The sequence below is a fragment of the Pongo abelii genome, chromosome 14, assembly GCF_028885655.2.
Source record: "Pongo abelii isolate AG06213 chromosome 14, NHGRI_mPonAbe1-v2.0_pri, whole genome shotgun sequence".
Lineage (NCBI taxonomy): Eukaryota > Metazoa > Chordata > Mammalia > Primates > Hominidae > Pongo > Pongo abelii.
In genome coordinates, this window is record NC_071999.2 from 81,047,729 (window position 1) to 81,074,870 (window position 27,142).

At 38.5% G+C, this 27,142-nt stretch overlaps 1 protein-coding gene across 3 annotated transcripts in view; it reads right to left on the reverse strand.

The window, feature by feature from the left end:
- The window catches only part of TBC1D4 (TBC1 domain family member 4), a 197,227-nt gene that overhangs the window by 51,847 nt on the left and 118,238 nt on the right, over positions 1-27,142 (reverse strand). For all 3 annotated transcript variants that reach the window (XM_024230995.3, XM_054529113.2, XM_024230996.3), the window contains exons 2-7: positions 24,858-25,439; positions 22,617-22,706; positions 18,902-19,006; positions 11,885-12,017; positions 4,290-4,381; positions 3,919-4,029 (exon numbers count right to left, since the gene is read on the reverse strand). In XM_024230995.3, coding sequence (XP_024086763.1) covers positions 3,919-4,029; positions 4,290-4,381; positions 11,885-12,017; positions 18,902-19,006; positions 22,617-22,706; positions 24,858-25,439 — 1,113 coding nt within the window. The remainder of the gene's footprint in view (positions 1-3,918; positions 4,030-4,289; positions 4,382-11,884; positions 12,018-18,901; positions 19,007-22,616; positions 22,707-24,857; positions 25,440-27,142) is intronic.

Here is a 27,142-nt window from a genome sequence, read left to right on the forward strand (position 1 = left end):
CGGTTTAATTTTTCATATTGTATGTAATAAAAAGACAGATATAAAATATTTCCTTCATGCCTTTCCTTTCCATGAATACACTTCTACTGCATTTAGCAAAAATTATACTTGAGATGTCAATTTTTACTGCTGCTACTCTGATTAACATCTATAACCATCCCTTTCCAAGATGGATAATTTATATCCAAATTACCAAGAAAAACACAGAACGCAAGTTCCAAAGAACAAAGCATTTTCCAAACAAAACTGGATTCTGGTAATGCCTCTGTTATAATTCCATTTTCATTTGTGAGTGGGTCATTTATTTCTTAGATCATAAGTATAGAACCAAACTGGGTGAGAATCTATGATGTGTCCACTATATTAGGTTCTCTATGTATTTTATCCATTGAAGTAAGCAGCTACTGTGTATATCACATGGTCCTTAGTAGCAAAAAGGTTTCAAGCGAGAAACCTTATGATTTGCTTGGGGAAGGCATAGCAACACAAAGCACGTGTAAGTATCAAATACCAAAGCAGGAAGACTGGCTGTGGGTCTAAACAGGAAGAAAAGAATACACAGGATTCAGACAGGCAGGAAGAAAGGGATGAAGACTTCCCCAGAACTGGGGACAGTTGTTGGCAAAATCCTAAAGGGTGGATTGCTTAAGGGAGAGAAAGTCAGTGCATGTATTTAGTTAAAATATTGCTTGCCATTACTTTTAATGGCAAAAACTGCAATTACTTCTGCACCTGCCTAATAGAAGGGAGCAGTAGAAGGTAATATGAGAAAGTCAGGCTGGAAAATAAAACCTTGAATGTTCTTAAGTGCCAGGTAAATAGGAAGAATTAGCAATCCAGATTTATAAGCTGAGGGAAATCCCTGTGAATGTAATGTTTTAGGGAGAGTTATCAAAAAGAAGTGTTCAAAAACACATCTAAAAGACAGGAAAATCAGACTGAAACATCAAACTGAACTCGAGGCTTCAGCACAGTCTATGTAGGAGGCAATAAGGGCCCACACTAGCACCAGCTCCATCACATCAGTTAAGAAGTTACAGATGCAAGAAAGGCCCCACAAAGAAAGGAAAGGAGACGAGAAAAAACAATGGGTATACATGTGGGCTGGACAGGGCTCAGGATGTGTATAAAGCACTGGGATCACTCACTATTCTAAGGCTTCCAGATACACAAATGTGACAAAAATAGAAAAACTGTATGGGCACTTAGCAAATATCTGACACATAGTAACTGCTCAGTAAATACCAGTTGAATAAACGGAAGGAAATGAAGGAAAGGAGAGCGTGATGGAGGCAGAAACTTAGCTATGAGCAAGAAAACATGAAAATATTGTTAAAATCTCCTCCTGTATGATCATTTCCTTGTGATTTCTCCATCACAAAGAAATGCACATCTCGTGTACATCCTCCTTTAACTTCAGGTCCACAACAAAGCTCATGTCTTCCATATTTATACTCAAATTCCTCTATAGGCACCAAATGTATCAACCTCCGTACTCATCACCTCAAATTCCTCTATGGGCACCAAATCCATTTTTCTGATTGAATCTCAAACACATTTCCAAATTGAACTCTTATTTTTTATTCTCATCCCCTGCCCCACTCTCGTCTGCTTTCTTTATTTCCTGGCTCTGTTTCATCAAATTTCCCCACACGGGAAACCCTGACGTTGTTCACAGCAACTCCCTCTCCCTTCCTTTACAGATTCTTCCAGTCAGTCACTAAGTCCTAATGATTATGCCACCTAAATAGCTCTTCACTCAGTTCCTTCCTCACTTCTCTAGGGCTCTAGCTTGGCCTCTCTGAGTCAAATAAATGCTTCAAGACAGAATTATTCAAGCTATTTATGTACCAATGCTATCTCTAACTTGTGCATACATCATTATACCAATCACATCATATTTTAATGTATTTGGTTTCGTGTTGGTTTCTCCTCCTAAAGAGTTAGATGGCAGGAAAGGGTCGCCATTATTCACCACCATTTCCTAGTACACAGTCTGTACTTGATAAAGATTTGTGCAATAATTAAATCACTTATCACATATTCTATTAAAACATTCTCCCAACTGGAGAATATGACTTAGTCCTAACCCCCTCACCCAGCAACTTCCCCAACAAATAAATCTACCACCAGAAGAACAGCAGAATTTTCTCTTTGTGGTGCAAATCTGATCTTCTCACTCCCTTACTTGAAATCCTTCCATGACAAAGTCAGGCCTGCCAGTAACTTAAGGCCCTTCCTCATCTCATTCTGCCTTTTGTCCCAGCCTTGTTTCCCCCACCAATCTCCAAGCACAACCGCAAAACCAGCATCTAATTCCAGTGCCTGCATGGAGTAAGTTTGGGCACACCACTACATAACTTTGTGCTCAATGTTCTTTTTTTTTTTTTTTTTTTTTGGAGACGGAGTCTCACTGTCACCTGGGGAGTGCAATGGCATGATCTCGGCTCACTGCAACCTCTGCCTCCCAGGTTCACGTGCTTCTCCTGCCTCAGCCTCCTGAGTAGCTGGGATTACAGGTGCACACCACCACACTGGCTAATTTTTTTTGTATTTTTAGTAGAGATGGGGTTTCACTATGTTGGCCAGACTCTAAACTCCCGACCTCGTGATTCACCAGCCTCAGCCTCCGAAAGTGCTGGGATTACAGGAGTGAGCCACCACACCCGGCCCAAAAAGTACAGTTCCTCAACTGTTCTGACAGCAAAGTTTATCTCTCCTAAAATTCCAGCTCCCTCAAAATGTCCTTCTTGAATCTCCTCTTCTCTTACTCTCCACTCCAGCTCCAAAGCAAAGACACAGCTACTTTTGTGCTCACTACAGATTCTTTTTTAAAGCCACTTATTGACTTTATTCTATGTATCTATTGATCTGTTTGCATTCCCCTTTCAAATATTTGAGCTGTTCTCTGGAGAGGACATGATTCATTCATCAGGTTTTTTTGTCACCTTTTTCCATCACATAGTTTAACTCATAGAAGGTTCTCAAGAAATGCTTGTTCTGTGACTAAATGAAGGACTATGTACTAACAATATGTGATTTGTTCTGAATATAGTGAAATAAAGATATAACCTGAATTCGTGTTATCAAGAGTAAATATTTCATAATCCCCTTTGATGTTATGGCTGGTGGTCCTGCTTCTTCTGTATGCGGCAGAGGATAAATTCTAAACCACATGCACAAAAATACCATCCCTCAGTTTGCAGCTAGGGTACCATTTACATGATATTACTACTGTTTAACCATTTGGGCTATCTCCAGTTTCAATGAAATAAAATGTTCATATGAATTGGAAATAAAATAATAGATTAATATAACTAAAAATAATGTATGTTCATTCTAAATCATGAACATGTACTATTAATGCTTTTTTTTTTTAACCAAAACCCACAAATTCTTTTACATTTTAAGACCATCATTAGTTTAGCTCAATGTGTCAGTGCCTGCTCAAATTCCCTATAAAACGGCCAGGTGCAGTGGCTCATGCCTGTAATCTCAGCACTTTGAGAGGCCGAGGCTGGGGGATCACCTGAAGTTGGGAGTTCGAGACCAGCCTGACCAACATGGAGAAACACCGTCTCTACTAAAAATACAAAATTCGCCGGGTGTGGTGGCGCACGCCTGTAGTCCCAGCTACCCGGGACGCTGAGGCAGGAGAATCGCTTGAACCCAGGAGGCGGAGGTTGTGGTGAGCCAAGATCATGCCATTGCACTCCAGCCTGGGCAACAAGTGTGAAACTCCGTCTTAAAAAAAAAACCCTATAAAACTATTAAAATGCTGGGCGGGGGAGCGGAGGGGGGTAGTGCAGGAAACTCTGATAGGACTTTAGCCCTAAAGAACCTGAGAGTACAAAGGGAAGAATTAACAAAATCCATAAACAACAACAAAAGTAGGTGAAGTAGGAAATATCTTCTCACCGAAGGGCCTTCCCCGATGTGCACGTGTGTCTTCTGCTTGGCTTCACACAGCTGCCTCAGGTGTAAAATCACAAGTTCATTTTCTTCCTGGTCACTGATTGGCTTCATTTTCTGTTCAACAGACAAACCAAAAGAACACTATGGCAACACCGCTTCTCTCCTTTTATTCTGTCTGGCAGATAAATGTAAATAAAGCTAAGAGTTTTAACTTCGCTCAGAAGCAAAAGTACAATGGCATTCTATTCTACCCAATAGTACTCTAGGTCATGCATCTTTAACTCTAGGCAGCAGAATGAAAACAGGAACGCATAAAAACAGGATCCAATTCTCATTCCTTATGTCTTATCTATGAGACCTACAAATAATGTTACCTGAACTCTTTCAAAGATGTCAGCTTGCTCATTATCTGTCAGTGATGAGAGATGCCTCTGTATTACCAGCTTGGCTCTTGGTGGGTAGAGACCTAAGGAAAATGATGAGGGAAGGTATTAAACAGAGCAGCAGAGATCCAGGGGCAGAGAATGCATTACACTTCACCTCTTCCCAAGCAGGCTCTGAACTTAAATCTTCTCAAGGAGATGTGTTCCTGCCTACAAGAAACCTTGGAATACTACATTGAAATGATTAAAACTAGATGAAAATCCTCTCCACCAAAATCAACAGCCCCCAGTAGTGATCTTGGCATTAAAATTACTAACAACGGGCTGGGCGCAGTGGCTCACGCCTGTAATCCCAACACTTTGGGAGGCGGAAACGAGTTTTCGGAAACTTTTCCTCTAGTTCTCATTCAGTACTGCACAGTGGTTTAAAACAGGCCTGGGGACAGTGTGGCCACAGTATGGCAGCACTGTGTGCGTTCTGACAAGCATGAAGCAAATTCTAGTTCTTTTACACCCTGTCTCTACTAAAAATACAAAAATTAGCCAGCCATGGTAGCAGGGGCCTGTAATCCCAGCTACTCAGGAGGCCGAGGCAGGAGACTCGCTTGAACATGGGAGGCGGAGGTTGCAGTGAGCCAAGATCGAGCCACTGTGCTCCAGCCTGGGCGACAAAGTGAGACTCCATCTCAAAACAACCACAACAAAAATTACTAACAATGAATTTCTAAGCGATACCAAGCACAACCAAATACCGCTTTACACTAACAAACAGCCACAGTAGAAACTCACAGATGATTTAACATTAACCTAAGACCTCACATGGAAATAAAAGCTAAAGACTAGCCTTGGTCAAAAATTTTAAGTTTACAACTTGACATTTAAAGAAGAAAGAACAAGTAATAATATTAAAAGGCAAGACTACGGCTTAGACAGAGATCTCTTCCCCGATGCAGCTCTTGTTCTGTGAGAATAAAGTTTTAAGGATAGCATTAGTATTTAGTGAACCTTCAATGTTATTATTTTATCAAGAAATGATTTACTTCTTTATATCATGATATTCACAAACCTATCCCATTCTTACACATAATTTATATTAAGTCCTTGGGAAACTCATTTTTCATGAAAAGGTTGTTTTTAAATTTTATTTAAAAAAAGAAAGTTTAATTCATATTTGCAGTAGTTCAACAGACATTCATTTTTAAAGAACAGATTTCTCTTTCTTCAAAAGAAGATTCAAAGAAAAAGAACAGATTTTCATTACAGTTAGGTTCCACTTAGAGTATTGCTACTATGTTTTGATTATGAAGAGAATATCTGGATACCTATAATATTTAATAAACCTTATAGGTAGGCTGGCATTTTAAAATCATTTGTTATTATAAGGCTGCCTTTGCTATCTTTTTCAGGTGACAACTAAATATATTACATGATGTTATGACATAATTTGAATGTTTTCCAGGTATTCTTTGTATTTATTTACAAAGAATAAGACAAAGTAATTGGCCAAAAATACTTATAATTTGTTCTGCTAAGTTGCATCACAGAATTTTAAAATAATGTATTAGTCTATAAGTACATTGTGCACTTTTCTCATTGTATTCATTTCTAAGAAAATATGAGGTGCCAGGCAACTGAAGTAAACTGATTTAATAGATTTGAGCTACTTTTTAAAATTAAATAACTATCAAGATCTCTACAGATAGTATACAGGAGGATCACCTGAAAATACACATTGTTTTAAACGATCTAGAATTCGCTTCACACTTGCCAGAATGCACACAGTACTGCCATACTGCAGCCACACGGCCACCAGGCCTGCTTTAAACCACTGTGCAGTACTGAATGAGAACTAGAGGAAAAGTTTCCAAAAACTCCACTCCACATTTCTTTGCGCAATGTACAGCAAAATTCGGTGCAAGTCTTGGCGATCACAGACAGAAAACTAAATTCATTTTGATGGTATGACACCACTTACTATCACAGTTTCTTTATTTTATTTTTATTTATTTGAGATGGAGTTTCACTTTTGTTGCCCAGGCTGGAGTGCAATGGCGCCATCTCGGCTCACCGCAACCTCCGCCTCCAGGTTCAAGCAATTCTCCTGCCTCAGCCTCCCGAGTAGCTGGGATTACAGGCATGCGCCACCAAACCCAGCTACTTTTGTATTTTTAGTAAAGACGGTGTTTCTCCATGTTGGTCAGGTTGGTCTCCAACTCCCAACCTCAGGTGATCCGCCTGCCTCAGCCTCCCAAAGTGCTGGGATTACAGGCATGAGCCAACGTGCCCAACTTTATTTTATTTTATTTTTTGAGACAGAGTTTCACTCGTCACCCAGGCTAGAGTGCAATGGCGTGATCTCAGCTCACTGCAACCTCTGCCTCCTGGGTTCAAGTGATTCTCGTGCCTCAGCCTCCCAAGTAGCTGGGATTACAGGTGCCCACCACCATGCCCAGCTAATTTTTGTATTTTTAGTAGAGACAGAGTTTCACCATTTTGGCGAGGCTGGGCCTGAACTCCTGACCTCAAGGGATCCATCTGCCTCGGCCTCCCAAAGTGCTGGGATTACAGGCGTTAGCCACCACGCCCAGCCGCTATCACAATTTATTATTTGCTGGGAAAGTCTCCTTCAGAGGCTTAGACAATATATTATGATAATGATTCACATGATTGTTTTTGTTTTGTTTCCTGTTGTTCATTACTCAAATGACTAACATGGAAGATAAAAGATTGAAAAGAGGAAAAGAAAAATAAAGAAGGTAGTTATTTGAAGTATGTAACTAAATTCATAAACTAGGAAGTTTCTTTAGTCCTCTATTTTAGTCAAAGAATTGGAATTGGCTGGAGTTTATTTCTTTCCAACTATACATGCTCCCTCTTCCATGAATCTGATTGGACTTCCTTCCTCCCAGCAACTGGAATCACTGACTAGTGAATTACTGATATTGAAAGCATGTATATCATCCACTATGCATGTTAATGTAGGAAACCAACATTAGGATAATTGATTTATCTTGGTGATACTCAGCATCACTTTTCAGATTCACATTCTGAGGTTTGGTCCTTGGGAAACAGCATTCCCCTTCAATGCCACCCCCTCAATTCACTCTGGTCCACAAAGATGGCTGACTCTGTTCCTCCTGGAATAAACGGTAAGAGTGAACACAAGGACAGACAATGAAGGCTCACATACACATACTTATCTACTTTATTTTTATCTTATTTTTGTCATTAAAAATAGAACTCAATGCAGCCAAATGTATTGACCAGAATACTACAATTCTGAATGAGTGAAACAAAATACTATTATCTGGTTCTTTAAAGTATCTTTCTCACTAACAATACTTTTATTAATTTGTGTTTATCTAAATGTGATCCTTCTTCCAGCTTTGTACTTTGTACCTAAGCATAAAACAAACTTAGAATTCACAGTTATCTTACTTAGATGAAAGTAACTCTTCGGAAAACACAGAGATACCAGGAGGCTTCCAGGCCCTGAGGGTCCCCGCCTTTGGACACTCTCTTAGAGAGATGGTGTCCAGGTGCTTTGGAAACCAATTGTGCAAGTCCAAATTCTGGCTCTGCCCCTTCCAAGCAAAGTGAATACAGCAGTTATTACCCCACTATGGGTCTCAGTGTCTCAGCTGTTTCATGTGTAAATGAGATTCAGTTTTTTTCATATGGATGGAATGGGCTAATACATGTGAAACACAATAGTGCCTCGCAGATGGAGAGGCTTACAGAGGATCTGCCTTACTGTTACTACTTTTGTTCTTACTATTAATATCAGAGTACTGTGCTGTCTTACTGCTATCTTTACCCAACATAAAAAGAAGGAAGGAAAAAATCCTATCAGAGAGTGTGATCCAAGGACTTAGGAAAACAACCCTGAGTGACTCATGAGTCCTTCTTTTTACTCCCTTCAGATACATGCACGCCTTGAAGTGCATAAAGCTTAAGTTTCAGGGTCCCTTCCAGATTTTGGGAAGGGCCCTAATAATTCTGAATTCATAATTGCTTATTACTTTTCTTTTTTCTTTACACAGGTATCTAAAACTGGCCGGGCACAGTGGCTTACACCTGTAATCCTAGCACTTTGGGAGGCCAAGGCGGGCGGATTGCCTGAGCTCAGGAGTTTGAGACCAGCCTGGGCAACATGGTGAAACCCCATCTCTACGAAAATACAAAAAAAAAGATATCTAAAACTATAAAAACTTCAGTCTCCAGAAAATCAAGATCCAGCTATATGTCTACACGGAGTCCTTTGTATAAGTGATAGCTCCCGTATAGGTTTAGAGCCAGCTTCTGACAAAGACTGCCTACTTTTATGAGAATTTAAAACTTCTGTTTTGTATTGGAAAGTATATTTTAAAACACTCCTAGAGTCTGTTTAAATAATTCTAAAAACAGAAATACAAAGTTGTTTCTTTACTCCTATGTTTTTAACTTTGCCTACATAGAACTAATTTATTTTACAGTGTATGGTTTGAAAAATAAAATTTAAGAAGGAAAATATTACTTACAAACAATGGGAAAAGATGGGTAAGGAATATTTGGAAACTGCAACTTTTCTGTAAATCTAAAAGTAGATCAAAGTTTTGTGTTTTTTTATATATTAAGTTTTGGGATATATGTGCAGAATATGCAGGTTTGTTGCACAAGTATATACGTGCCATGGTGGTTTCCTGCTCCCATCAACCCGTCATCTACATTAGGTATTTCTAGTAATGCTATCCCTTCCCTAGACCCCCGCCCCTTGACAGGCCCGAGCATGTGATGTTCCCCTCCCTGTGTCTATGTGTTCTCATTGTTCAACTCCCACTTAATAAGTGAGAACATGCAGTGTTTGGTTTTCTATTCCTGTGTTAGTTTGCTGAGAGTGATGGTTTCCAGCTTCATCCATGTCCCTGCAAAGGACACAAACTCATCCTTTTTAATGGCTGCATAGCATTCCATGGTGTATATGTGCTATATTTTCTTTATCCAGTCTATCACTGATGGGCATTTGGGTTGGTTCCAAGTCTTTGCTAGTGTGGATAATGCTGCAATAAACATACGTGTGCATGTGTCTTTAGAACAGAATGATTTATAATCCTTTGGGTATATACCCAGTAATGGGATTGCTGGATCAAATGGTATTTCTGGCTCTAGACCGTTGAGGAATTGCCAGACTGAAAGTGACGGAGTGTAGATCAAAGTTTTTGAAAAAAAAAATTTATGGCATTATACTATGTATTTTTCCATATATACAAATATATGCTGTATATGTTATTAAGCAAATTATTTTTTCACTCAACAATACAATTTTAAGATGCATCCATGTTGACACATAGTTCAAATTCATTCCTATTAACTGCTTCATTATGTGAATATACTACTAATTATGCCATTGATCAACATTTAGATCATTTCCAATTTTCCATTATTTACAAGTAACACAACATTTTAAATGTCACCTTCTGTACTTACATAAGAGTTTTTCTTATCAAGACATGGAATTTCTAGATAACAGAGTATGTGCAATGTTAGGTTAATGAGTTTATATTAACTGTCCCCCCAAAATGGCTGTAGCAATCTACACTCCCATCAGTATTACACAAACGTATTACATAACCATACAATTTCTCCAACAGTTAATCTGATGAGTATCTTATTGTTGTTTCCATTTTCATTTCTCTGACATCCAGCAAGGTTCAGCATCCTTACATTTCCATTCTTGGAACTTTTAATTTCCTTTTCTGAGAAGTATTTTTCAATATAACTTACACAATTTCCTACTGCATGGTTTTATCTTTTTCTTATAGGTTAAAGTTCTTACAAATTCTGGATTCCAATCTGCTATCTCCTTGTTTGTTACTGATCATATAACTCCCAAACAGTTACTGTTATGTAAACACTTTAAATTTTCATAGTCAAATATGTCAGTGTCTTCTTCTGATTGTTCTTGCATTTCTGTGTCTTAATAAATCTCTCTTCAAGAAATAAGAATACTCTTCTTGTTTTCTTTTAATGGTTTTAATATTTTGTTTGTTTACACTGAGGACTTTGATCCATCTAGCATGTATTACTAAGCAGGATGAATATAAGCAATCTTTGCCCTTTGGGATGGCTAATTGATCCAACACCATCTCCTGAGTAACTGGCACCCCTTGACACACAGATTTACATGCTTCCTTTATCACACAGCTAAGAATGTTCCACTTTTGTAAATGCTTTATGTGTTTGAAAATAATGTACATTCTGCAAAATTATAATTATAATTGTTTAAGCCTATTACATTGATATAGTCTTTGGCTGGGCACAGTGGCTCATGCCTGTAATCTCAGCACTTTGGGAGGCCAAGGCAGGAGGATTGCTTGAGACCAAGAGTTTGATACCAGGCTGACCAACATAGTGAGACCCCGTCTCTACAAAAAATTTTTTAAAAAATTAGCCGGGTGTGGTGGCACACACCTGTAGTCCCAATTACTTGGAAGGCTGAGGCAGGAGGATTGCTTGAAGATGGTAGGTAGAGGCTGCAGTGAGTCATAATCACACCACTGTACTCCAGCCTGGGCAACAGAGCAAGGCTGTGCCTCAAAACAAACAAACAACAACAACAAAAAACCCTGTGTTTGAGCATACAGTTGTGTAAATATTCAACAAATACTGTTATTCATCACTGATTCTGCCCTGTGCCTATGATTCTGCTGCCTACTGAACAGAAATCATGATTTGCATTTACAGTGTCTAGATCAATCTCTGCTATGTTTATTAATAATTTGCAGTCTTCCCATCTATTATAACACCTGTCCTAATGAATTGCATTTATTTGCTAATATACCTGTCTCCCACTCTAGACTGTAAGCTTCTTGGGATTAGTCCATGTCTCAATCATATCTGTATCCCCCAGTGCCTAGCACATTGCCTGGTCCAGAGTAGACATTTCACTAGTGTTTATTAAATTGTGTTTTTTGTCTTGTATAGTAGTTTTCAAGCTTTTTTATGTTGTTGTTAGTAAGAGATAATGAAATGAAAAGGAAGTTGAGTCACAAGATCATCTCTTTCTCATGCCCTTCACTCCTTCTCAGAACATATTAAAAAAAAAAACTGCTTTATATTATCACCTCTATTATCTCTGTCATTGACAAATGTCCTTCAAAAGCCAAGCAGGCTTCATTAAAGTTCTACATTTTTAGAAAAGGAACTCATCATCAAGTAAAGGAGAAAAGGGGAAATATTAAATAAACACTTGACATTCTGTGATGGTTTTGTCTCTCTTCATTCATTCAACAAATATTTGGTCAGTTCCCACCATATACTTAGCAGAGTCTTAAAAACTGTGGGAAATACAAATACCTTCTTGAGTCTGCCTTTAGAAATGAGAGAGAGAGAGAGAGAGTGTGTGTGTGTGTGTCTGTGTGTGTGTGTGTGTGTGTCAAGCACCTAGCAGATTGACAGCACACTCACATTTGAGTGGACATGAGAAATGATTCTTTAGGTTCTTGTTTCACATCAAAACAAAGAACTATTCAATGACAACAGGGACTTTCTCATTTCCCAAATGCCAAAGCAAACTTCTCTTTTGCCGAGGCCACGTTAAACTGTACCTTCAATCCTTTCACAGAGCTTATGCAAAGAGTGCATTGGGCAGGCCTCACACAGTTTAATCTGCGTCTTGGCACTCTGCAGGGCAGCCGCCGTACTGAAGGCCTGTTTCAGAGTCAGCATTACCTCATCAACCTACAGGAAGAAACAAAACTCAGGTCTACAAAAGTTGGCTTGCATGGCAACATTCAACATTCAACAGCAATGTGAGCCTTTGTTGATGCTGACTAAACAAAAAATAATAGAATTTAATGACTAGAGAGCTAGCCAAGAGAAAATACTAAGTCTTGGAGTTAGACGTTGCATACATATAATTGAAAGCTGGATGAAATAAGATTATTTCAATGTGTGTAATATAATACCGCTCTGTTAATTTAAATTTAATGCTATTTTCAAATCGCATTGAGGGCTATGCCATCAAGAGAATTTAATTAGTTAATCCTTCTGTTTAATTATATGCTTTATCAGACAAAGATCCTTTTGGAAGTTTTGTCTGCCACTTATATGAAACAACAAAATAGGTCCAACATTCACTTTGTTAATAGGTATCCTATTTACTTTACGCTTCTGGATTACTTTTAGTGTAAAAGCAAATAAAAAGTGTTAAGTAAAGTTCTGGATAAAAATGAGTTCCATTTAAACAATGGTGGGGAAAGTCTGTGAATAATGCTGGCTTATCCCTGTAACTTCTGATTTATTAATATTGTCATTCCACTTCTGATTTGTGACACTAAGAAGGTCTTACATAGAGGCATCTAACAGCTGAGTCTCACCATTAGGCCAGCAGCTTGCAAACTACCAGTTAACTTCTTTTTTGTTCGTCCATGACCCAGTCAAAAAGTTTTAATCGAACCTTTTTATTTCCTGGATGCTTCTTTGAAACCAACTAACAGCTCATCCCCATGCATTGTTAAACCAATTTTAGGTTGTATCTCCTTTTCTGTAAACAATCACAAATGTAAAGTGTAATTTTCCTACACTCTGTAGGACTTAGATCAAATTATGAAACCTGCATGACAGAGCCATTGAGCACTAAGGGCCTCATCCGAACTAGCTTTGATATTCAAAACGATTTACCATGCTTGGTAAGCACATTTTTATATTCTTTTTCCCCTTCCCCTATGGCCTGATTTAAGAATAAATTATTAAAGAATGCAATCTACTTCTACATTTCAGTATATGAGGAAACTGAAATAAACAGACTATTCTTCTACTGTTTCTGAAAGAAGAGATCAAACACCAAGCAGTCAGTCATTATTCAGTTATGTTTTGCTATATCAGCAACCTTAAGGCTTATGAACTTCTTATCATTCCATTAATAAAAGTAATTTTTGATAAAATATGTTATTTTATACTATAAGCAAAAAGTAATAATTTCTAATTCTTGAAAATAAAAGCACTACATGTTTAATACCTTTGCATTTTTATTTCATTTGCCTTGTTATGCATTCAAAAGCTATTTGTGCAGATGTTCCTTTATTTCTACTTTCTTGTTTCTCATTTATTTTAAACACTGAAGGGGTTAGCAATCTACTAGTAATATAAATGGTTTCCATATAAGTTATTCATCATTTAATAATACCGCCTTGTAAAAGGTATCTAGTAGAAATATTGAACTTTTGATGTTTTTCCTATTTCTGGGTGAAACAAGAGGTCATGGTGTCTGAAATGTGGCTACCAACTTCTCCTGTACACAAATATTACTAAAAACTTATTTGACTTCTAAAATTATAAATACTTTATTTTCTAAAATCTACCACTTTTCCCAAATGACCTATAAATTCTATTATGAGATCAGTGCAACTAAAAGTTCAAATTAGTGTACCATGAATAACTTAATTACTTTAGTCTAGATACAACTGCAACAAAGTTATAGGTCATGTCAAAAGGTTAAAAGCAAAGGAATGGGCAAAGATGAATCAATCATACACAAACAAAAAGAAAGTACCTGTTTTTGGCATTACCACTGGGCACATTAAATTTCCAGCAAAAAACAGAAGATAGGACAAAGGCCAATTTATGAAATTAGAAGGAAAATCTATAATGCAGACAATGCTCATAAACATTTACACTATATATCAAACTTACATATTTTATAGGATTTGAGAATAAGTCTAAGAATCACAGGATGTGAAGGACTTCAAAGATTATCTAGTCTAATTCTCTGAAAAAAATTTAAATTTTTAAATTATCCAATAAAGAATGGCATCAATCCTATTTTTTTGGGGGGGTATATATATACTTATTGTAAAAATCTTTTTTTTAATTTTATTATTGTTATACTTTTAAGTTTTAGGGTACATGTGCACAATGTGCAGGTTAGTTACATATGTATACATGTGCCATGTTGGTGTGCTGCACCCATTAACTCGTCATTTAGCATTAGGTATATCTCCTAATGCTATCCCTCCCCCCTCCCCCCACCCCACAACAGTCCCCGGTGTGTGATGTTCCCCTTCCTGTGTCCATGTGTTCTCATTGTTCAATTCCCACCTATGAGTGAGAACATGTGGTATTTGGTTTTTTGTCCTTGCGACAGTTTGCTGAGAATGATGGTTTCCAGTTTCATCCATGTCCCTACAAAGGACATGAACTCATCATTTTTTATGGCTGCATAGTATTCCATGGTGTATATGTGCCACATTTTCTTAATCCAGTCTATCATTGTTGGACATTTAGGTTGGTTCCAAGTCTTTGGCATCAATCCTATTTTAACAATTCTTAACAACCAGGTCTACTTCAATGGCTAATTAACCACTCATGTATTGAAGTGTTCTCCATATTTGTTAGATTTTAAGCCCATTTATCACGTTATCACATTTTATACTACGTGTAAATTCTCACATGACAGCTCATATGTCTGAAGCTAAGTCCTGTACTTCTTCTCCCTAGGCTGAATGATGCCAATTATGTCCATTTTTCTTAGATGAGAAACTTTCACAGAGTACTGCTCTTTTCTGAAACATCTGCAACTTTTCCTCATGATTTAAACTTGCAGATTGGAAACCTGAACCTGTCTCTTTACCTGCTATCTTCCCACTTTGCTTGATCCTTAATTGTTACAGATGTAAATTTACAAATATACTCAATATCAGATGTAAGAGGAAGATAACTTCCTAGGTTTTGTATCTCATCCCTCTATCAATATGCTAATATTTCATTTCTAATGAAATACCATGCTTATTTCATTAACTATTCACCCCATACAAATTCTGGGTCTTGGGCAGCTGGGTCTTTTTCTTTTTTTTTCCTTTTGGTTATACTTTCCTTAAATATTTTGTATATTGCATATTTGCATATCTGCATCTGTGGAGTTTACTTTTTCTTCATTTATAAGTGGCAGTCCACCTGTACTTTTTTTCACACTCTTTAAACCTATTTTAGAGAAAGCAGTTTTGAAGAAATAATATTTTCTACAAATCTCAAGGGTTGGTTAAACAAGATTAAGCTGCCCACCAACAACTATTTTAAGAAAGAAAGAAAGAAAAGAGAAGGAGAAGGAAAGAAGGGAGAAGGTTGGGAGAGACAAAGGGAGGAGAAAAGGAAGAACTGATCATCTAAACTTCCAGCATAGCCCTCCAGGGCCTGTCAGAACACTACACTGTTTACAAATTCACAGCAATTATTACGCTATGATTAGACGCAAAAGAAAATGCTAATTGTGTATTCTTGGTAGTCAGAGAAGATAAATCAGCAGGCGTGGTGTTGCAATACATTGTGTTACACAAACCACATCACTCCTAACACTGCTTAGACTGATAATATTTAATTGACTGTTTTGTTTTGGTCTATGTATCAGCTGCTTAAGCTGTCCTCTATTATGAAGGAAATTTACGTTTAATTTTTCTTGAGGCTTGCAGTTCTGATGCCTCACTATTCAGTTAAGATGCTTACTGATAAAATTAAACATGGTTTGAAAGATCCTAGCATAGGTCTGTTCTTAAGAATAATTAGGCCAAACCTCAGATTCTGACACAGCTTCAAGTAGTAGGAAGGCATTCACAGTCAGTCAAGTCTGTTGCCTTAGTCACAGATCACGCTAGGTGGAAAAAATGCAGCATGTTCCCAGACTTTCTACTGTGATTCCCTGTTTCCAAAACTCATTCTACATGCATGAGGGCAAAATGAAAACAATGAAAACTAAAAACAAAACAAAACCTGTAAATAAGATTAGAAGTAACAAAGTTTTACATCATTTTCCTTTTAGTGCAAGTTCTCCAGTGATTACAGATTAACCAGCACCTAGAAAATGATTGCCTGAAGTTAAGAGTAATGCAGTCATTCAATCACTCAAAATACAAAAGTACCAGGCACCTGCTATCCTAGAACCTCCATGACACAACACGTAAAAGAGATAGTCCAAAATCTGTGAAACTCACAATCTAGTAGAGTAGGTGGTTATGCAACAGATAAGTGAGTGTGGGGATTATCAAGAACTGTTTGAGACCTAGGAATAAAGTATAGTAAGAGAACTAACAATAGCACAACTAAAGGAGGCAATTCCTGCAAAAAAGGGGGTCAAGAAAGGATGTGATATGTAAGCTGGGTCCTGAAAAATATGCAGTAGAAAAGAAGGGGAAGGGTACTCAGGCTATAGTAGGGCAGAGCCAGGCCTGCTTCACTTCCAAAATTAAAAGCAGTAAAAAAAAGAGATAACTAAAGCATTGCACACTCTCCTTGCTTAGTTAACAGGCAGATTCTTGAGGCTGACATGGCCTCCTTCCCAGCTGGACAGTATGAAAGGCAGCAAGCCCTGGTTCTGGCATCCTCTGACATGGCACACTCCTCACTCCATGCAGTGAATGGGGACCTCTGAGTTTCAGCTGCACTACTGTGAGCCACAGTGGGCCTTCAGAGAGCTGCAGCCTCTCACTCAAGTCCTTAGGTCCCATGAACTAACCAACACGTGTGGGTTTCAGTTGCAAGCCAAACTAAAAGCAGTATCATACCAACCATCAAAGTCTTTATGGTCTAACACAGAGAAGAGCTTGTAAGACGAACGGCATGTGTGAAGAAGGTCATGAAAGGGCATAGCATTCCGGTCTAAGTGCAGAATAACATCAGATGAGGCTAGAGAATGAAGTGAGCCCCACTGTGTGCTACACAATATAGATTTTGTCCCTTAACAGTGAGGCATACACCAGGTTCCAAGGAGGAAATTTTGTGAGAAATGAAACTCTAGCATAAAGTAGAAAATGAAGAGATGGCAGATTAAGCCAGTGGCAGGACGACTAGTTAGGACACTAACACAAAGGCCCAAGTAAAGAAGATGAATGCCTAGAATCGGGTAGCAAAGAGGAAACGGGGGAGAAATGGAGAAAAGAGACATTCTTATCTTTCAGTCAATAGGATTTGATGAACAACTGCATATAAAATATGAAAGAGATACATTAGCATTTGTAAGCAGAGAAGTTAGGTAAATGGTGCTTCCAAAATAAAACATATGCGGTATATGACAGTTTTTTAGAAAGGTAGCAGAGCGGGGGATCCAGAATATGATAGAAGGATCAGTCCTAGAGTAGAGGAGGGACACAGAGGAGTGAGGTGTGAGCGTGCAGGGGATGGGTGGGGAGCGGGGCATGTGTGAAATAACATCCTAGGATATCACTTTCTACCAAACTGTTACTTGGTTGGCATTTTCTAGTGTTAGGTCATCAGTTTTCTGTGGCTTTCTTTCTCTTTCTTCCCCCAGGTGTTTATCCAACCTGCCTTTCACTGTCATTTACACAATGACAATCTCAAATTTCTATCTCAAGTCCTAAATGCAACCTATTTAGCAACAGCCCCTGGATATCAACATGTGGATATTGCATAGGTATGGTTATTTAGAGGGAGAAGAAAACTCAAATGGAACTCTCTAGAATAGGAAACTGTTAGTGATGGGAGTTTTATATCTTTCAGAGAAAAAGATGAAGGCCAGAGGCTGCTGGTAACAAAGTACCTTTGAACAAATTCACTCCTACTTCTTCATTATTCCTAACCTCAGTGTCCACACTGGGAACGTGGAAGGCGAGAGTCGGGCAGGGATAATTGTGATATTCACCAAGAGCACAAGGACAATGCTGCCTGACTGATTTCTACATGACGAAGTTGTATGTGTTTCCCTGGGAGAAATCCTGGTGGGAGGATCACATGTCTAAGAAAATAATTTTCTGTAAACTTTTCTAAGAATGGTGATGTATATGTCTAAAGGGTTGTGTTAAAATGACATGGGGAGATGGCATAGGTGCAAGAACGAGTAAAAACTTTGAGGGGAAAAAAATCAACATATTTCTTAGCCACTCAGATATATGTCCAAGCCTGCCTTACATATGAACTCCAATTACCTTGAACTCTGCAATACAAAATTTATGGGAATATATCTTTTAATCAGCAATATGGAAAGCAACATCAGTTCTCTGCTTTCACAGTTCTACGAATCTCTCCTTCACAGCAAGGAAGGGGGGACATAATGCCTTGAACTCCAATTACCTTTAGTTGAGAGTAGGAGAGGGGTAGTGTTAAAGAGAAGAATTGACTTTTAAATGCCAAAGAAGAAAATTAAGGTTAAAGTAAGACCACAAAGTATATGATATTTTAAAAATGAAGAAGGGGCTAATAAAATAAAGGAAGAAAACCAAAATAGCTCTCTATTCTGCTGATATAAGCATTATCTACTCTGCAATGTTAGAGCAGTTAAGAAAATAAAAGATCAATGGCCTTCCTTATCTTCTCATATAAACAATGAAAAAAGTAACAGCTTTTCTCCTATTATTAGTCTTTTCCTACCTTTTAAAAAGCTCAAGTTTCCATGACTGGGTTTATTAAACCCACGAAAGTATCTAGGCATATATTTTACCATGACAATTTGTTTTTGCTTTTCTACTGCTGTGCTGCTTTGAAGCGGAAAAACATATTTCTAGATGCCTTCTTCTTTTCCCATAGATAGCCATTTTGCAAGGCTTGGGCTCCTAACAGACAAGTCTTCTGTTCGACAGATGTGTCCGCAGGAGCAAGCAGACAGCAATAACACTACTTACCAGAGATTCGCTGGCACACTGGAATACGTAACAAATATACTGGCTAAGTCCAGGCTCTGGAGACTCCCGGCAGATAAAGCCAAAGTGATCCACATGCTTTATACCCTAGATGGAGGGGAAGAAGTGCAATACAAAATTTATGGGAATATATATCTTTTAATCAACAATATGGAAAGCAACCTCAGTTCTTTGCTTTCACAGTTCTATAAATTTCTCCTTCACAGCAATGAAGGCGGGACATAATGCCATAGCAAACTCATGCAGTGGCCTGTTGATACATAAAATAAAAGGTGAGACCAACTCAGACTGTTTTGCTTCTGATAAACATTCTGCGACTCAAGGCCACAGGAGGAAAAACATTGATGGTATGATCCACTGTGTCTTGTAATAAAATGCTACTCCATGTCTGCAAGTAACGGAGTTTTCAATTTACTGTCTTCTTAGCACGGCAGTCTGATATTCATCATAAATCCTGTTCTTATCTATCTGAGGCTAAGAATTTGAGAAAAACTAATACTGACAATACTCAAATTAACTGGCATGGAATTCCCTAAAGCATGCATAAAATTATTGGAATGTTTGTCTCTTTATAGACACTCAAGGAGCCACACTTAAAAGACTGATATGTTAAAGAAATTATTGCAGGTGCCAATTATCCACACTGACAAATCATTGTACTTCCTGGACCCAGGCTAGATAACCTCCCTATATCCCATTAAAAAAAATCAGAATCATCTGCGATTTTCATCCAGTCTGAATGCATACATACTGGTAAGTAGACAACACCTTAATAGCAAGCACAGTACTTAGATAAGCCACGTAGGCAAAAAATTTAAAGTTGTCCTGAAATCACCTAAATCCAAGTGAAAAGGAAAAACAAGCTTTGAAGTCAGATTTGTGCTGGAATCTTGATTCAACTAATTGTGAGATATGTGATATTGCACTGGGTTGCTCATAACTATCTCTGAGCATCCATTTCCCGTTATAAAACAGTAGTAACAGCATCTACTGTCAGGAATGTTTGAGATTTAGAACTAAGAAATATAATTCCTAGGATGTTCGATAAATGGTAGCCCCTATTTTGTTATAATAAGCTCAATCTATCCAATGGAAATAGAAAAAGGAAATCAATTCTGGTAAAAAGAAAAAGTCAGTACAGAAGAGAGAGGTTGCAATTCTTGAGGTGAAAGTAAGCAATCTGTGTGGATATGACATCCATACAGATTAAATTTGCACAGTGACTACCAGCCCCCCATATGAACCTTTAGATACACAACGTCGATTTTCATCTTTCCATTCTCATCTCCTTTCCTCTGGCTTTATCTCCTATAACATTCCCTTCTCACCTCCCCAACTCCAGCCACACTGGCCTCAATTTGGTACAACTTGTTAGTGACTTAAGAATACCCTTTACTCGCTTAGTACTAAATGGGAAAAATTCACAGGACCTCATTAGCTCAGAGAGTCCTGAGGCAATGGCAATGTTTCCAGGAAAGAAAACCATTCCCGTAGTCCCCATGCTTGCCAGGCAAACAGTCCGACAGATTTTGAAGAAAGAAGCATTTGAGATGTGCACTATTAAAAATCAGGCTGTTCCTGAAAACAGCCACATTATATGAGTTCAATTCCATGGAAGGATGTAATAAGAGCAGGGCCAGCCACTCAGTGAGGAGCAGATGGCTAACCTGACAATTACCTCAATGAAAGGCAGGGCTTTCCGCAAATCTCCCTCCTGCTTCTATTTCTTTTTCTGAACCAGAATATCAGAATGCAAATCTTGACTTTAAAAAAATACAAAGGAGAAACAAGAAATTGTATCCGAACTTCCAATTTTTCGTTTGGCTAGTTCTTTTTTCTTTCTATTTTTTTTTCTTTTAGCTGCCCAATGAGCATTGCAAGTTTTCTCACCAGGAGGCTTGAGGAGTGTGGGGTGGGAGGCACAGCTTTTGAGGATGCCCCTTGGTGCTTTGGGATAGGAACTGCTTCGGTTCAGACATCACTTTCTCTTTAGTATTTGGCATAAGGCCCACCATGTGTAAAGTGCTCATTCATTCAACACGTATTGAACACCTCAGGGTTAAGCTCTGTCTTAGTACATCTGACTCTGACGTCCTACAGAATGACACCACAGCCTTAGACACCTGCCCTCACAGCACTTACGATCTCCCAGGGACCACCAGTAAACTGGTAATTACAAGAATGCTTAATAAGTACTTTTCAGTTAAAATTTCTGTGTCCTTTAAGTAGGAATTTAGAAATTTACAATATATTCCTCCTTATTTCAACTGCTGACAAAGTTATCAGAGTAGAAAATTTTTATCTACACAATGTAATTTTATGTCTCCATATAATATAAAGTATATTAAAACAAAATATCAGAAGTGAACTGTATTAGCTGAGACTGAGGCAAACAATTAACAAGGCATACAAAAACTGGCCAGCATGGTGGCTCATGCTTGTAATCCCAGCACTTTGGGAGGCCAAAGCAGGAAGATCTCGAGGCCAGGAGTTCAAGACCAGCCTGGGCAACATAATGAGACCTCATCTCTACAAAAAATTTAAGAAAATAAGAAAATAACAAGTAGCCAGGCATGGTGGCACATGCCTGTGGTCCCAGCTACTGGAGAGGCTAAGGTGGGAGGATTGCTTGAGCCGGAAAGGTCAAGGCTGTAATGAGCCATGATCACACCACTGCAATCCAGCCTGGATGACACAGGAAGACCCTGTCTCCAAAAATAAATAAATAAATAAATAAAAGTACAAAAACTGTCTTGTTAACTTCAAAGGGAAGAATGTCTGAATATCATACCTATAGCAATGCTAACTTCAAATTATCTTTAAAAAGACAGTAAATAAAGAAAACAAGCTAGGCTGGCGTGACTTTTCAACATTAAAATATAAGGACCTTGGCAAGATCCAGCTCCTTAAAGGTAAGTCACTAGGCAGAAAAGAAGTGATATTAAAATCTAAGTAAGGACTTTGGCAAGATCCAACTCCTTGAAGGTAAGTTAAGTCACCTGGCAGAAAAGAAGTGAATTCTCAATTCCAGGAACCTCCTTAGAGGTGCATTTTTTAACCTCCCTACATTTACATTTAGATACTCCTTCTATCTGACATCTTCAAAAGTTCTTTTTAATCTTGTAATCTCTTCAATGTCTAATATAATCTTGTACTTATTTGGCTGTATTGATTATTTTAAAAAACATTTAAATACACAGTTTGTGAATTAAAAATAGATAAAAGAACAAAAATACAAAAATATTTTCAAAATTTAGTATTTACATTAAAATAAGCTGAAACCCTCCTTCTCCTTTTACTACCTACTATGGTATAAAGAGCGAGCATGACTCAGTTATTCCCACAGGCCAACATTCCAAGGAACTAACTGTGAAGGTATTTTCAAAAGAACTCACCACCACAAAAATTCCATCACTGGAAGGGATTTGATGAAGTGGCATTACAATGAGAAAGAGTTGGCTAAAATGAGGACAAACTGTTAGGACAGATACCAAGGGACCTGGGCAGGATTTTGGTGCTGCCATAGACAAAAACCCAGGAGCCCTTAGTTTAAGACAAATTCCCTTTAAGAATAAAAATTTAAATTTCAAAAAAAAATTAAAATTTGAAGGGGGGTCAAGCCCAGTTATTTTATTGTTAATTCTGAAACAAGATTGAATTGGTCTCTTTACATACTATGATATACTTTGATACATACCTGAGAACAAGAGGAGATATCTTTAAAATTCTTTTCTAGCACAACTGATTTAGTGTCTGGACTGATAAGGTTAATCTCAAATCGCCCAACCTTAAAAATAAAAGCATTCCAATTAATTTCAATTCATAAGGATCTAACATCTTACTTTATAACCAAATATTAAACTAATAATATAGATTCAAATGCAATATCCCAGATATATGTATTTCATATGTGCTTAAACATCTAATCCAACCAATATTTTTAACCCCAAATATCAGCTGCCTCAAAAATGTTTCTTTCCTCAAAAAAGTATGAAAATTAAGTTAGCTTCAATTATTATAAGATACAAACAAATATTTTTCAGATTAGAAACAACTGTCTTTTTAAAAAATATGCAAACTTTCCTCACTTCATGATTTCTAAAAATAGTAATTTTAAAAAATAAGTTATAATCATACTTTCTTCTAAGTGGTCAGCAAAAGGATATATCTGTAATTGGGCTAATGAATTAAAATTTTTGAAAACAACCCATTCAGAAAAATTAACAACAAGGACTGTGACTAGCTAAAAAAAAAACAAATCTGATAGCCCCAAGAAAAGGGGAAATTCAGTGAACACATCACCAAAGACTAGACAGGCTTTAATGACATATCTTGAGTTCATTAAAAACAAAACCACCACCAACAAAAAAGAACAAAATATGAACTTCCAGAGGTCAAGGCTGTAATGAACTGTGATCACACTGCTGCACTCCACCCTGGATGACAGCGTGAGACCCTGTCTCTTAATTTTTTTTTTTTTAAATCAGGGGTGTGATTTTTTTTAATCAAGTAGTAATATATTCAATGCTACTTCTTGCCATCATTTTCAGTTGTTGAAATGGGCATACAGAGCTCAGAAAGCAAATCTGATGCCTTCATGATATGGAGCCACATTTGTGTTCTGCGTGAGATCACTTCTGCAAGAGAACATCACATTTTCTCCTTAAGGCAAAATGTTTGTAAGTGTTGCCTCTTTACTTTGAACTTACTTTTGAAGCTGTACTTGTTCACCTACCGGTGTTTATGAAATCCTGCATTTGGGATGCTTTTTCTATAATAAAATATTATCATTTGTGAAAAAAAGCCTCATGAACTTCTGATAAAGCAAACTTCTGATATTACACACCGGTACTGTTTACCAAAATACTCCGGAATTTCCTTCTCAGGAAATCTTTAAAATAGGTTTAAAAAAGATAGTCACTCTTTTTTTTTTCCCTCCCAAGGAAACTGAAATCTTACAAGCTGAGGATTAAAGACTCTCTACAGGGTATTGTTAGTAATTAAGTTATTTTAAGTGGAACCTGATACCTTCTATACCCTGTACAACATTCAAAAATGTTTAGAATGAAGAATGATCTTTTATACCAATACTACAGCTTGCATCAAATTATTTTAGTATCCAATTCAGTACATTTTTAGGCCAATAGTGCTTCTTTAACGTCTTTTGGTGTGACAGCATAAATTGGTGTGTCCTCGACTCAAAATACAAATACAAGTCTCTGGAGTTTTTTCTTCTCTAGAAAAAAATTCCCATGTTTCTCCTTGCCAAATCGCACTCTCTCAGATTCATATCTTTAAAGATTTTTTTGTTGTTGTTGAAACGGACTCTCGCTCTGTCGCCCAGGCTCGAGTGCAGGGGGTCAATCTCAGCTCACTACAACCTCCGACTCCCCAGTTCAAGCAATTCTCCAGCCTCAGCACCTGATTAGCTGGGATTACAGGCACGCCCTCACCACGCCCGGCTAATTTTTGTATTTTTTTTAATAGAGACGGGGTTTTGCCATGTTGGCCAGGCTGGTCTGGAACTCCTGACCTCAAGTAATCCGCGCACCTTGGCCTCCCAAAGTGCCGGAATTATAGGCGTGAGCCCCCGCGCCGGGCCTACATTTTTTTTTTTAAGCATTTATTTGAGAATCACCCCAAGGCAAATGCTGGTGATAGATTCTTATTCTCTCTACTAGGTGTCCAGGACTCTCTACGAATTGCTTCCTCCTCCTCTTCCTTCCCTACTCCCTTACTTCTTACACTCCACACTCCACGTCTGCCTCTCGCCCCTTCCCTACTTTCCTGTGCACTCTTCCTCCACCTGCCTTATCTGCTTTGAAGGGGAAAACAAATAAAAGTAGATTATTCGTTATATAGAGGTGGAGCTGGGAGGAACTGGATGCCCAGCTGGCACCTTCTGGGGCAAGGGCGGACAGCGTCCGGTCAGGCGTACCTGGAAGAGCATGGTCCTGTTCTTCTCCGAGTCCGAGGGCTGGACGTGACTGGGTGCGCTGGCGTGTCTCCGTCGCGGCTGGGATTTCTGGCTGCCCTCGTGAACTCTCCTTTGCACTCCGGTGACACTGCTGCACCGAGACCGGAACTCCTGCTGCTCATCAAAGCCAGAATCTTCCAAAATCCGCTCAGGGAAGCAGACCCGAGAGCTGGTCAGGGCAGGCTGGCTGGCCCCGGCAGGTAAGCCAAGGTGGGTGTCGGTGCCGTCAGCCTCCTCCGGCAGGCAGTCTCCGGGGGACCCGGGCACCACCACCTCCAAGTCAGCCAGGTCCTCTCCTGGGTCCGGACTGCGCTGCTCGCCTTGGATCTTCAGGCGCTGCTGTTCGTGCAGGCTGAACTTCTCCATGCAGTCATCGATGAGGCTTGAGGGGGCCTTCTTGTGGGTCACGGTCACCTTTCCACAGTACAAGACTTCGAACTTCTGAGAGTTGTAAAAGGCGTCCTCATTATCTTTGCTGGGTTTGGCATCCTCTTTCATGGCCGCTTTAGATAACTGCCTTATGCTGCTAATAACATCAGGAACCTGGGGGAAAAAATTAAAACCCTGATTCTAGTTGAAAGTTTTGAGACAATTTACATTTACCTAGCCCGATTATTACCACATGGAATGTATTTTCATCCTAAATAATATACAAAGTAATAGACACCACACAAGACACAGCATACACTTATACTATTTGACATAAATGACTTCAAGATAAAATTAAAATGTAATGAAAATTAACTGAAATTGAATAGCAGGATTAGATTTTCCCACTTTAAATGAGTCTCCCAGAAACAAAACCATGAAACTATATAAGCCACTGCCAACCTATTATGTCATAATATGTCTTTTGATTGTGTTTAAAAGTTATCTGTGCCTCAGCTGAAAGGAACCAAAGTTCCAACCATGAGGATAAAATAACCTTTCTTGATGAGGAGATTAAAACCTAGACATCCCTCATCAGCATTAACTATCAGAGAAAATGCAAATTAAAACCACAATAAGATACCACTATATACCTCTTAGAATGGCTACAATAAAAAGAAGACTGCCAGCAAGGACGTGGGAGCAACTGGAACTCTCATACATTGTACACAGACATAAAATGACACACCACTCTAGAGGATGGTTTGGCAGTTTCTTAGGAGTTAAATATAGACCTACTTCATTACCTAGGCATTCCACTCTTAAAAATTAAAAGACTAGAAAACATGTCCACACAAGAGCCTACAAACAAATATTCAAAGGCACTTTTGTCCCAATACCCTGTGAAAGGAAAATATCTTAGGCCCCCAAAATCACTAAGGAAAACTCAAGCTGAGAATTGCTTAGGGCAAACCTACCTCCTATCTATTCAAAGTCACCCCTCTGCTCACTGAGATAGATGCATATCTGATTGACTCCTTTGGAGAGGTTAATCAGAAACTCAAAAGAATGTAACCACAGCACCTACCTATGACCTAAAAACTCCCTCCCTGCTTTGAGTCTTCCTGCCTTTGCTTCAAATTGTCCCGCCTTTCCAGACGGATCCAAGGTACTTCTTACATATATTGATTGATGTCTCATGTCTCCCTAAAGTGTATAAAACCAAGCTGTGCCCTAACCACCTTGGGGACATGTCATCAGGACTTCCTGGGGCTGTGTCACGGGTGCGCATCCTCAACCTTGGCAAAATACACTTTCTAAATTAACTGAGACCTGTCTCAGATTTTCTGGGTTCACAGTTCCAAAACTGAAAACAATCCAAATGTCCATCAGCAAGTGAAGAGATAAATAAAATGTGGTACATTCTATAAACCAAAAGGTATCTGAGACAGGTCTCAATCAGTTTAGAAGTTTATTTTGCCCAGGTTAAGGGCATGACCATGACACAGCCTCAGGAGGTTCTGAGAACATGTGCCCAAGGTGGTTGGGCCATAGCTTGGTTTTCTACACGTTAGGGAGACATAAGACATCAATCAATATATGTAAGATATACATCGGTTCGATCCACAAAGGCGGGAGAACTCAAAGGGGCAGGGTGGGGAGTGTGCATGGGGCAGGGGGTGCAGTTCCAGATCATAGGTGGATTCAAAGATTTCCTGATTGGCAATTGGTTCCAACAGTTTATCTCCTACTAAATTCCCTTCTACTCAGCTCCAGCCACAATGGCCTCCTTGCTATTTCTCCAACATGCAAGGCACATTCCTCCCATAAGGTCTCTGTGTTCAGAGATGTTAACAGTTTATTGCCACATCCATTTA